Source organism: Cetorhinus maximus, chromosome 10 (genome assembly GCF_964194155.1).
Source record: "Cetorhinus maximus chromosome 10, sCetMax3.hap1.1, whole genome shotgun sequence".
NCBI classification, from domain to species: Eukaryota; Metazoa; Chordata; class Chondrichthyes; order Lamniformes; family Cetorhinidae; genus Cetorhinus; species Cetorhinus maximus.
In genome coordinates, this window is record NC_135888.1 from 31,208,666 (window position 1) to 31,221,571 (window position 12,906).

Below are 12,906 nucleotides of genomic sequence, written 5' to 3' on the forward strand. Positions count from 1 at the left end.
TGAACATTGTGCAATCGTCAGCGAACATCCCCACTTCTGACCTTATGATGGAAGGAAGGTCATTGATGAAGGAGCTGAGATGGCTGGGCCGAGGACACTACCCTGAGGAGCTCCTGCAGTGATATCCTGGAGCTGAGATGACTGACCTCCAACAACCACAACCATCTTCCTTTGTGCTAGGTGTGACTCCAACCAGTGGAGAGTTTTCCCCCTGATTCCTATTGAATCTAATTTTGCTAGGGCTCCTTGATGCCACATTCGGTCAAATGCTGCCTTGATGTCCAGGGCAGTCACTCTCACCTCACCTCGGGAGTTCAGCTCTTTTGTCCATGTTTGAACCAAGTCTGTAATGAGGTCAGGAGCTGAGTGATCTTGGCGGAACCCAAACTAAGTGTCAGTGGACAGGTTATTGGTAAAGCAAGTGCTGTCTGTTAGCACTGTTGATGACCCCTTGCATTACTTTACTGATGATTGAGATTAGACTGATGGGGCGGTAATTGGCTACGTTGGTTTTGCCCTGCTTTTTGTGTACAGATCATACCTGGACAATTTTCCACATAGCCAGATAGATGCCAGTGTTGTAGCTGTACCGGAACAGCTTGCCTCGGGACACGGCAAGTTCTGGAGCACAAGTCTTCGGTGCTATTGCTGGAATATTGTCAGGACCCATAGCCTTTGCACTATCCAGTGCCTTCAGCTGTTTCTTGATGATATATGGAGTAAATCGCATTGGCTGGAGACTGGCATCTGTGATGCTGGGGACCTCAGGAGGAGGCCGAGATGGATCATCCACTCGGCACGTCTGGCTGAAGCTTGTAGCAAATGCTTCAGCCTTATCTTTTGCACTGATGTGCTGGGCTCCCTCATCGTTGAGGATGGGGATATTTGTGGAGCCTCCTCCTCCAGTGAGATGTTTAATTGTCCACCACCATTCATGACTGGGTGTGGCAGGACTGCAGAGCTTAGATCTGATCCATTGGTTGTGGGATCTCTTTGCTTTGTCTGTCACTTGCTGCTTATGCTGTTTGGCACACAATTAGTCCTGTATTATAGCTTCACTAGGTTGACACCTCATTTTTAGGTATGCCTGTTGCTGCTCCTGGCATGCCATCCTACACTCTCCATTGAACCAGGGTTGATCACCTGGCTTGATGGTAATGGTAAAGTGGGGGATGTGCCAGGCCATGAGGTTACAGGTGGTGTTCGAGTACAATTCTGCTGCTGCTGATGGCCCACAGCGCCTCATGGGTACCCAGTCTTGAGATGCTAGATCTGTTCGAAATCTGTCCCATTTAGCATGGTGGTAGTGCCACACAACACGATGGAGGGTATCCTCAATGTGAAACTGGGACTTCGTCTCCACAACGACTGTGCGGTGGTCTCTCCTACCAATGCCCTAGTTATGTGGTTAGAGGTACCATATTTTTTTATATATTCCTATGAAGCACCTTGGGACCTTTTATTACCTTAAAGGCGCTATATAAATATAAATGGTTGGTGTTGTAGAGGGAGTACCAAATTATTTCCTTGCTCTTGTTGTTGGATAAGGAAAGTTTAGTATTTAAAACAAAAATGGTGATTCAAATTTTCAAGTCACTGGCCTAGATAGAAGCATGGACCTGAATCAACAATCAATTTTTTTTTTACCTCGGCCATTATTATCTTTTGCTTTATTTTAACTTTTGCCGTTTGACTTTTTATCTGTTATATTTTATTCAAGCCTTTGACTCCACATTTGCACTTCAGCACATTGTGGTTGCAGGGCAGGCTCTGTGATTGGACAGTGTGTGTTCAGCTCCTCCTTCTTTCCTCCTCCATAAGTATTTGAGTATCAAGCGGATCTCATGATATTCTGATTCTTTAAAGAATCAGAACTTATAGGGTCAAAGTGAGTCCCCGTCAGGTGGGATTTTCAAGATCTTTCGGATGATGCATTAAACCCCCACAGTCTCGTCTGCCCTCTTGGGTGAATGTAAAAGATCCCACAGCACTATTTCAAAGAAGAACAGGAGGATTATCTCTAGTATTCTGGAAGCCAATATTTATCCATCAATCAACATCACAAAAACAGATTATCTGGCCATTATCGCATTGCTGTTTGTGGGAGTTCACTGAGCCCAAATTGACTGTCATGGTTCCTACATTACAACAGTGACTATGCTTCGAAAGTACTTTACTGACTGTAAAGCACTTTAAGAAGTCCTGTGGTTGGGAAAGAGATTATATAAATGCAAGCCTTTGTGTTAATTTTCAAATAAATAATCTGATTTTTCTTTCCTCCAAAACAGGTAGCAGTAAATGAAGTAATGAAACACATTCACAAACTTGGAGGGAAAAAGGATGGATTAGTTCCAATGTTCATAAACACCAACACTGGACAGTTTAGCCACCTTGGTGTCTATACACTTGGTGCCAGGGCTGACAGCTACTATGAGTATCTGCTTAAACAGTGGATCCAGGGAGGAAGGAAAGAAGCAGAGTAAGTGATACATAATTCAAATTAATGCAACCAGAGTGGCTTCTATCACTCATTTTTCAATTTCTTTATTTTATTTTATCTGTCTATTGAAATAAATGATTTTTTAAAAAAATCTGTAAAATGTGACAACTTAATTTTTGTGTACCAGTTGAGCTAGTAGCTGGTGCCAAGCAGAAGCAGTGTGACGTCGCTCCTAATCATGCTATCATCTATCCTGCAAGAATTTGACCTAGCTAGCTTCAGTCATGTTATGCTTCACAGCTTGCACTGATAAAAAGCTGAAATGACTTCACAAGAATACAAGTAGTGCAGTGTAACTGGTCTATAACAGAGTTTCTGAGTTCCTTGTTAATTTTGTGCAATGTGAGAAATACTACTAAACTTTGTTTTAAGTAGCTAATCAACTTTCAGTGATTATTTTGTAAAAATTATCACTAAGTATGAAATGTTACAATTTTTCTTTTAATGTTAAGTTCTCACTGCATTCCCAGTTCATCCTAGATGCTTTTATTATTTTGAAGTGTGTGACCATGCTGAGCAGATACTGGACATCTTAGTCAGCAATACTATCTAACCACATGTTGTACTAGGAAGATGATTTATGGTGAAGCAATAATCCAATTATAATGCTAAATATTATATCAATATCTCTCACTGTCAGGGTGCCATTTAACCCATTTTCCTATTAATATCTAGGATAGTACATGTTGAAGGCTTATGCTGATTTGCATTTTTGCGTTTAATTGTCAGTTTGTTAAATGATTACATGGATGCCATCGAAGGTGTCAAGAAGAACTTGATTCGGAAGTCAGAACCAAGAAAACTGACCTTTGTGGGTGAATTGTCTCATAATCAGTTCAGTCCAAAGATGGTAAGTAGCTTTGATGCCCATTACTAGTTGAACCAATGAATACATTGTTAATGAAACTGGCTTGTTCTTTGCCACTTGCTGTGCTGTAAAGCTTTTCTGATGGTAAATGTCACCTGAAGGACTGAATTAATAATTTCATCCAGATCAACATGTGCCACTTTTGGATAATTTTTATAGCTGGGATTTTCACCATATATTTAATAACCATTCCAGTGCTGAGAGAGAATATCAGCAACAGTTTATTCCAAGAATAGGTAGCCACAGTTACACTGCCTTGAACAGGCCCACGAAACATACGAGCCAGATTGATATGGAATAACCATCTATTTGAGTAGAGTACTTAGTACTGCCATTTGTTTCAAAACATGTCTGTCTTTCAGTTGGATTTTTTGCATCTCACTTGACTCAATGTAATTTACCTGCCTTGTACCACTTAATTAATCAATACAAGATTGACTCTGACTCACCACTTCCTTCTCAAGGGCAGTTAGGGATGGGCAACAAATGCTGGTCTTGCCAGCAATGCCCACATCCCATAAAAGAATAAGAAAGAATCTATTTGCCTTCAAAGGTTGTGCTTCTTTGCTTTGTTTTCAGGAAACCTGTGTGTTAAAATGCTAATTTCAAAAAGCATTCTGTGTGCTTTGGATTTGGGTCACCCTGGTGACAGAATAAAAGACTTTATATGTAGTCTTATTCCTGCAAGCTATTTGATCTTGGCTTGAGTGACTTGTTTTCTGCTAAGGCATTTAGAAAGTTTTGGTTGCACTGTTTGTTGAGCTGGGATGACCGAGCAAATATTAATTAAGCTTGCAAAGCTTGGCTACCACAATCAAAAAATGTTTTTCTTTATTCAGTAAGGAAAGATGTTCTTGTATAATTAATATTGCAGCAAGCTCTGATTAATTGTTGTTCATGGGCTTTTTCTGCAAATAACTGCTATCTGCTACTATGACAAATCTTGAGCTTTATAAATAGAGATATTGAATTCCAAAGTGGGGAAGCTATGCTAAATCTTTATAAAACTCTAGTTAGGCACAACTAGAGTATTACATTCAGTCCTGGTCACCACACTTTAGGAAGGATGAGAGGGGCCTTGAGAGGGTGCAAAGGAGATTTACCAGAATGGCTCTAAAAATGGGGGATTTTTGCTACAAGGTTAAGTTGGAGAAGTTAGGGCTGTTCCCCATGTAACTAAGGAGACTGAGGGGAGATTTGTTAGGGTTGTACAAGATCATGGAAGGTTTAGGTAAGGTACTCAAAGGAAAAGTGTTCCCTTTAGCAAATGGCATAAGGATGAGGGGACTTGGATTTAAAGTTTTGAGCAAGAGCTGTGGGGGGATGTGAGGAAGAACTTTTCCACTTCTTGGTAATGACCTGGAACTCACTGCCCTTGTGGAAGAGGACATGAAGAATGATTTCAAAAGGAAATTGGATGGAAGGAAATAAATTTGCAAGACTACAGGAATAGAGCGGGGGAGGGGGGTGAGTGGGGGGGCGGGGGGGTGGGGACTGACTCAAATGCCTTAGAGAGCTGGCATGGATTTGATATGCCAAATGGCCTCTTCCTGTCCCATGATGACTCTGCGACTCTATTATAAATATATGCAGAACAGAATATCCACAGGTTTCTGATGTTCACTCAGTTGATGTATTTACGAAGCAGAATGTGATAATCTGTGCTCAGATTATTTATCTTAGGGGTTTAATGGGGCTGGTTTATGGATGTGCGAGTTATTACTAGATTAGTATTTTTTAAAAAATAAACAAGCTGAAGGTCACCTGTTCCTTACTGCAGGTTCTGTCCTAAGCTGATGTACTGCAATGAGAAGTTGCATTTCATAACTTTGCAGAGACTGTCAACTTTAGTGTTTATGCATTTAAAAAAAATATATAATCTTCATTTTCTAAATTAATTACTAGATGAGATAGAAACCAATGGGATAAGTGACTTGTGTGATCAGACACCAAGATGGTTTGCGCTGAAAAAAACAGTTGCCTCGAAACGCACTTTACCCTGCTATAGATTCGGAACTAAAATGTTTCCATTAGTGTAAAGTGGATTATTATTTCAAGTCAAACCTGGCCCCCCCTGGTTTTCCATTAAAAACAAAACTTTAGAGTCACGGATGCACCCAGAAGAGCTTTGTGTATTGCCAGTATAGATTTTGTTGATCCAAGTTATTTCTTCCTTGTTTTTAAAGGATCATTTGGTGTGTTTCCTCCCTGGGACCCTAGCTTTAGGAGCTCACCATGGGCTTAATGCAGATCACATGGAACTGGCAAAGGAGCTGATGGAAACCTGCTATCAAATGTACGCACAAATAGAAACTGGACTAAGCCCAGAGATTGTACACTTCAATCTGAGTCCACACAATAGTAAGGATGTAGAAGTTAAGGTAGGTGCAATGGGATAAAAGCAAAATACTACGGATGCTGGAAATCTGAAATAAAAACAGAAAATGCTGGAAATTGGTCTTTTTTAACTTTGCTAGTATTGCAGGGCGCTTGATGGCAAGGCAAATGGTATGTTGGCCTTCATAGCGAGAGGATTCGAGTACAGGAGCAGGGATGTCTTGCTGCAATTATACAGGGCCTTGGTGAGACCACACCTGGAATATTGTGTACAGTTTTGGTCTATCTAAGGAAGGATGTTATAGAGGGAGTGCAGCGAAGGCATACCAGATTGATTCCTGGGATGGCGGAACTAACATATGAGGAGAGATTGAGTCGGTTAGGATTATATTCGCTGGAGTTCAGAAGAATGAGGGGGGATCTCATAGAAACCTTTAAAATTCTAACAGCACTAGACAGGGTGGATGCAGGAAGGATGTTCCTGATGGTGAGGGAGTCCAGAACCAGGGGTCACAGTCTGAGGATACGGGGTAGACCATTTAGGACTGAGATGAGAAGAAATTTCTTCACCGAGAGTGGTGAGCCTGTGGAATTCACTACCACAGAAAGTAGTTGAGGCCAAAACATTGAATGTTTTCAAGGAGTTGGATATAACTCTTGGGGCGAAAGGGATCAAAAGATATGGGGAGAAAGTGGGAGCAGGCTATTGAGTTGGATGATCAGCCATGATCATGACGAATGGCGGAGCAGGCTCGAAGGGCTGAATGGCCTACTCTTGCTCCTATTTTCTATGTTTCTAAACCTTCCAGAAATGTACATTTTTATAAAAGATATACTTGCACTGTACTCGTTCCCATTTGAATCAGTAGTGGGTGCAAATGTCGCATCAAACAAGTGTTTCAGTCTAAAATCTTGAAAAATTGCACGCTAAAACCAGAACTATACGTAAATCTCAAACAAGCATCCGGATGTAAAACTAAATCAGCTCAATACACAATGGAGAAATAATGAAGTGACGATGCGTTCAACATTGCGGTGCTGTAGTTGTTGAACATTGTTTTCTTAACTGGTGAATGTTCCCACTTAGGTTGACAAATAGAATGAATTTTAATTCAGTGTTAAGTTTTATTTAATGTTGAGGCCGTTAACCGTTGTGCATAATATAGGCTGCAGTTTTGGAATGCTGGAGCCCTGTTTTCGGAACTACAGAATTACAGGCCCCCATGCAAGAATGATATACCAAAATGCATATCATGGTGTTATAAACAATCAGTTAATGAAGCTGAAACTGTAGCATACAATTTGATTAGAACAAGCATGCCAGTTCAGTGTAAACATTAATTGTTGCTAGTTCAGTGAAAGTCCTTACTTTCCATATGTGTGTATCTAGGTATGTATGTCATTTTAATGGCTTTTCAAAGTGTTGTTTCAGGTAATTCTCAATCTTTTTGACAGCCTGCAGACAGACACAACCTTCTCAGGCCTGAGACAGTAGAAAGCCTTTTCTACATGTATAGATTCACACGTGATAAAAAATACCAGGACTGGGGCTGGAAAATTCTCCAAAACTTTAACAAGTTTACCAGAGTGAGTAAAATGTGCTGATTTTTGGTTCATCAGCTGTCAAATTGCTTATAGGATACCAAATAATTTGGGGTGACACAATGAATCTGTCAACAATTCTTTTTTTAAAGTTCAAATAATGAGCTTAACTTTACTGAAATGTAGATGAGGAAAGTAACTTATTTTTACAAAATGGTTCCAGCACTATCTTGATTTCTGGTCCAGCTATGACATTGCATATAAATAACAAATACATAAATTAAATTGTGTTAAAATGATGAAACTTACTCCTAAAACTCATCATTTAATGTCAAAAGACATTAAGAGGTTTCTAAATACCCCTTACTTTTGGGACGAGAAAGTTGTGAAGGAGACGAGATGAGATGAGAAGGCAAAGAGATGCAAGTCTGTGGAAACTTCTACAGTGTTATAAGGCTGACTTAGTCTTATGGCTTTCCAATGAGACATGAAACCAAAGCACCCTCTATCCTCTCAGGTGGACATAAAGATCCATAGCACTTTTTAAAGAGCAGCAGGGGAGCTCAGACCAATATTTATTCCTGAACTGACCACTAAAAGAGATTATCTGGTGTTATTTCATTATTATTACAGCAGTGGCTGCATTTCATTTTGGGATGTCTTGAAATCATAAAAGGTGCTATCTATAAGTGCAGATGACTTATTAATTTATTGTAGAGCTTTTTACAGCCACCTTCAATTTGGTTGCTTGTAACTTTACACAGGTAGATACTGGAGGATACACTTCTATCAATAATGTGAGGAGTTCTGAGAACCCTGAACCCAGGGATAAAATGGAAAGCTTCTTCCTTGGAGAGACACTGAAGTATTTCTTCCTTCTATTTTCTGATGATTTCAACTTAATCAGCCTGGACAAATATATTTTTAATACTGAAGCACATGTTCTTCCAATATGGACAACCTGATGAATGTTGGAATGATTTGAATGTTGTCCTAATACACGGCACATCTTGGTTGTGGGATCTATGATATCAGCTGGAGATAACCACAATGTGGAGGAGGTTTTGTTCTACTTTGTATCGATCACTGTGAAAGTCCGTACCAACACAGATGTGTAAAAAAATGTGAACATAACAAAAACGATAAACCAGGGAACAAATATTTACGTGAACTGTTGCACTCAAAATGGCCTGTTTCTACATTACAAAACTCGCTTACCACACGTTGCCTCCTGTCCATTCATTGATTCCTTCCTGCTTGCCCAATTCAGTCCAACAGATGAGTATGTATGGGTTTGTATACTACAAAGGTCTTTGCAAAGGAAAATGGCATTTGTGTATTTAATGTCTTCTACAAAATTAATGGGTCTTAAGATTTGATGTCAGTTGAGATTTAACATCTTAACATCCATTTTTTTTATATTAAAAGATTTATTAAGCGGTCTGAATACAAATAGGAGAACAATTTTTGTAGACAGACTAGATTGACAAGGGTGGAATTCTCATAATTGCCATGGTCACTGATATATTTAATATTCTCCTTGGGTAAAATACTGACCAATCAAAATGGATTCACACATGACCATTATAGTCTAAAATACTGGTAAGTTTATGTAAATATATTAATAACAATATTTCAATGGATAGGAGTGTGAAATATGATAAAAGATAAAATGCGGGTCCCACCTTTATTTATGTAGGCTGCTGGTTTACTTATGAAGGGTAGTTCGACTAATCCATTGGACTAAGTTTATTCTGTTAGCACAGCTGCTGTTTAGATTTTATTTCCCAGCATATCCTCTAACCCAATAGCACTCTTTCCAGGGTTGTTTTTCTGTAAATAAAATGCTTATTGTGCTTTTCTCTGCCACGCTTCAGGTGTGGAGCTACAGCTATATTTGAAATACATGAATGAATATCATTTGGCAATACATTTCCAAAGTGTTTTGCCATAGCAGCTGTTGTCTAAAAGGGTTTATTTTTTCATTGGTAGATGAATTTTCTTTTTCTCTACATCGTACAAATTAAAGATTCAGGCAGCTTTTACAGAAAGTTGGTCTGTTGCTGATGGAGGAAGGATTCAAATAGGATGCAATATGAGAATATTTTAATCTATTGTAAACACGGTTATAACTTAGGAAATGAGCCATAATATTTCAGTTGTGCAATTTGTCTGAGAATCAGTAACCTAATTCAATCTTTGAAGTTGTTGTAAAACTTGATTTGATGGCCTTTTAGATCACAATCATTTTGTGTGTACGAATGCCTGTTGTTTAGATCCCTAGATTTTGTGCAACCAGTAGCAAATGATGATCTGATCCAGTTTCTTAATGCATGGATGATTGTGTCCAGAAATCCTTTACTTTTTAATGATTTGATTTACAATGCACTTAAAGAAACTGGGCAGTAATTACAGATTAGTTTAGAAGATCACTGGTAGTGCTATGTGCCAGTAAATAATTTAAATGGCTACAACTTGAGACCCATCCAGATAAGGAATATCAAAAGTGTGCTTTTGAAATGCAGATACATTGAATTCTTCAGTGAACTAAGGAGGATTTCGGGGCATTTACTGAATGCTGTCCTGATCCCTTGAAATAGGGGATGCAGATCTATTATGTACTTCCTTGTGAACTCCATGGACGTATCAACAGTACATATGTACTTTCCACCTATGGCGGAAAGGTTAAGTATATGAAGTAGCCCAATTTAGATTCCTTGCATCAGCACTTACAACACAGGAAACCATTTAAAACATTGTGCCTGCGCTTGCTCCTTAGTAGAGCTATCCAATGAACGTCCATCCCTTTATGTAAAACTATTTTCTTTAAATACTTCAGAATATGGCTTTTAATGTAGATCCTTATCTATCATTCCTTTCAGTGAATGTACTGTTATAAAATGTTGGACAGGGTTTTTAGATGTAATTTTGATCAGTTAGCAGACCTTTGCTTATTTTTTTCCTTTCTCAAAAACATTGTAAATAAAATTGTTCTGTAAATTGTTTATTTCATTTAAAACATGACAACTGTATAAAATTTTTTTCAGTACCAGTGCAAATACAAAATTATTTGTCTCTCCAACATTAGTTTGTTTCAAACGTTAACACAGCCAACAAAAAACATCCTTTGCTTGTACACATCTTTGGTTCAACATTATCAGATGTAACATCTGATTCGTGTTAAACAAAACGAAGCTGATGATTTTTCACCCAGTCTCTGATGATGCTTGATTCCATTTTACGAACTACAGTAACTGATGGTGGATCAGCAGCATTTGAAGCTCTGAAAGAGGAAAAATTGAAAAAAGCCTAATGTTGACAATGTGCCTAAACAACATAAATGCTAGCAGCTTTAAAAAAATGTTTACAGCTCCTAAAGCTTGCTGAACAAGGTGCTCCATGTTATATAATTAACATGGAACAACTAACTGCAGCAACTCCTATCACTCACCTCAGATCTAGATGATGTGCAGCTCCCTCTATAATGAAAGAAATCACCGAAGGATTCACAGTATTGAGAATCTGTTTCACATAGGGAAAAATAATTACTGGTTTTGCACCATACTCATCTCTATTTTAGTCATCAGCACTGTAGATACTTACACCACCATTTGCCCAGGGATCCAAGTCACCGTTGGAAAATATTATATTGCTTGCGGCTTTGTAATCTACAATATCGACAACATCATGGTTAAATTAAAACTCATTACACCCAAAGTAACAGTAAAGAAAAATAAAATGTGCTATTACCATCTCCCCAGTATTGGATTTTTAGCCATTCTGGACTTGGGTACACACCCCATTTACTGTGACAATAACTCTCCCTCATTGCTTCAGTAAACGGAATGGCAGGGAACATATCTGTGTCATTGTTGCTTTCATATAGCAGATTGATCTCTGTACAAGCCTATAAAAAATGTCAAATAGGATAAGAAAAAGTTGTTAGACTTCAACTGCTTAAACCCTTTTCTCCATCTTAAAATGTAGGATGATAAAACAGAGAATAGGCAAGGATTATTGGCAGGATAAAATGAGTAGGTTACGATTGACATATTAATGAGCTGAAAATTCTAAAGCAGGAAAGGTATTGTCTTCACATATTAAAGGCTGCATTTATTTGTACTGCAACACCAGAGGAGCACATCCTGTGCATACACAGATAGTGACTCTTATCACTTGCAATCAGACAGACATCCTAAATTAAGTTGAGTTACAAACTGAAACCTGGTACTAGACAGTAAACTAAAACAATGTTAGGATTTACTGCTCCACAAACTGTTTGGTTCATTTGTTGGTCATCATTATATCAGAGTATTGCTTTTTTTAAAATAGGACTTTTTGCACATGCCATCAAAAGGACTCAGAAGCATCATAATATATAGGCATACTCCATCTTGCATTATTTATTAACGTTCAATATTTTCTACAAATTAATGTATTCTTCACTATATAAATAAACATTAAATAAAGTCATTGCCCAATGTGACTCTAGGGTTAAGAGCCCCATTAACTACCAACTGGGAATTGCCTTCACAAAGCCTATTACTTATACCATCAATGAATGCATTGCAAATGCAACAAGTTTCTTATGAATAATAAAGCAGGAATCTGAGTGTGGGGGCGGGGGAGAGGTGGTGTTTGTTTCCTTTTTCTATCTTTCTCATCTTGTAGGAATTGGTTTTTGCTCTACATGGAAAGGAGCTAGCTCTTTGGTGAGTTAAGGTCTAAAGTCAATTCTATTTTCAAGGTTTAAAGTAGTATACAACTGGTGGCAAAGTTAATAAAATATATAAAAAAGCAACATAAATAAGTGAATAATATTTAAAACACATTAAGGATGGCAGGAGAGGTGATGTGTCAAGGCTGCAGCACGTGGGAACTCCTGGATAATATGGTCATCCAGGACAAACACATCTGCAGTAAGTGTTTGCACTCGAGGAACTTTGGCTCAGAGTTATTGAGCTGGAGTTCTAGCTGTAGACTCTGTGATACATCAGGGAGGGGGAAAGTTACCTGGATGCTTTGTACCAGGAGGCAGTCATGCCACTTAGGTTTTCTGATTTGGTCAGTGGTCAGGGACAGGAGGGTATGACTGAGAGTGAGGCAGGTAAGGGGCCCCAGATGGCAGGAGTGTGAGCCGCTGCAATTGTTCAATAGGTTAGTGGTGTTCTCAGTTTCGACGAAAGCGGGGCAAGCTGGATGAGCAGTGACCATGGCACTGTGGTATAGGGAGCCATAAGAAATGTTGTAGTAGTAGGGGTCAGTATAGAGAGAGGGAATGACACACTGCAGCAATGAGTGAAAGTCCAGACAGCTGTGTTGCCTGCCTTAGTACAAGGGTTCGGGACATCTGCTTTGGGCTGGAAGGGAACTTGCAGTGGGAGGGAGAGGATCTGGTTCTTGTGGTCCATGTAGGTATCAACGACATAGAACTAGGATAGAGGTTCTGTACAAAGAGTATGAGGAGCTAGGTACAAAATTGAATAGCAGAACCTCAAAGGTTATAATATAAACTCTAGATTATTATTAATAGCGCACATTGAAGTGAATAAATATGATCTGATAGCCATTACAAAGATGTGGCTGCAAGATGACAAGGATTGGGTCCTGAATATTGAGGGGTGTATGACCTCCAAGAGGAGGAAGATGTTAGATGAAG

General features: G+C 38.9%; 2 protein-coding genes across 5 annotated transcripts in view; one reads left to right on the top strand and one right to left on the bottom strand.

The window, feature by feature from the left end:
* man1b1b (mannosidase, alpha, class 1B, member 1b) overlaps positions 1 to 10,329 on the top strand; it is a 53,158-nt gene extending 42,829 nt beyond the window's left edge. The window contains exons 10-14 of the mRNA XM_078550322.1: positions 2,289 to 2,479; positions 3,230 to 3,350; positions 5,555 to 5,749; positions 7,161 to 7,292; positions 8,012 to 10,329. Of these exons, the coding sequence (XP_078406448.1) occupies positions 2,289 to 2,479; positions 3,230 to 3,350; positions 5,555 to 5,749; positions 7,161 to 7,292; positions 8,012 to 8,212 (840 nt within the window). The 3' untranslated portion in view covers positions 8,213 to 10,329. The remainder of the gene's footprint in view (positions 1 to 2,288; positions 2,480 to 3,229; positions 3,351 to 5,554; positions 5,750 to 7,160; positions 7,293 to 8,011) is intronic.
* The window catches only part of LOC144685616 (uncharacterized), a 60,027-nt gene continuing 55,322 nt past the window's right edge, over positions 8,202 to 12,906 (bottom strand). The window contains exons 9-12 of one of the 4 annotated variants that reach the window (XM_078550321.1): positions 10,998 to 11,154; positions 10,851 to 10,915; positions 10,699 to 10,726; positions 8,202 to 8,333 (exon numbers count right to left, since the gene is read on the bottom strand). In XM_078550321.1, the coding sequence (XP_078406447.1) occupies positions 10,706 to 10,726; positions 10,851 to 10,915; positions 10,998 to 11,154 (243 nt within the window). In that variant the 3' untranslated portion in view covers positions 8,202 to 8,333; positions 10,699 to 10,705. Of the gene's footprint in view, positions 8,334 to 10,235; positions 10,531 to 10,698; positions 10,770 to 10,850; positions 10,916 to 10,997; positions 11,155 to 12,906 lie in introns of those variants that run through there. The other 3 variants (XM_078550319.1, XM_078550318.1, XM_078550320.1) reach the window with 3 other exon arrangements.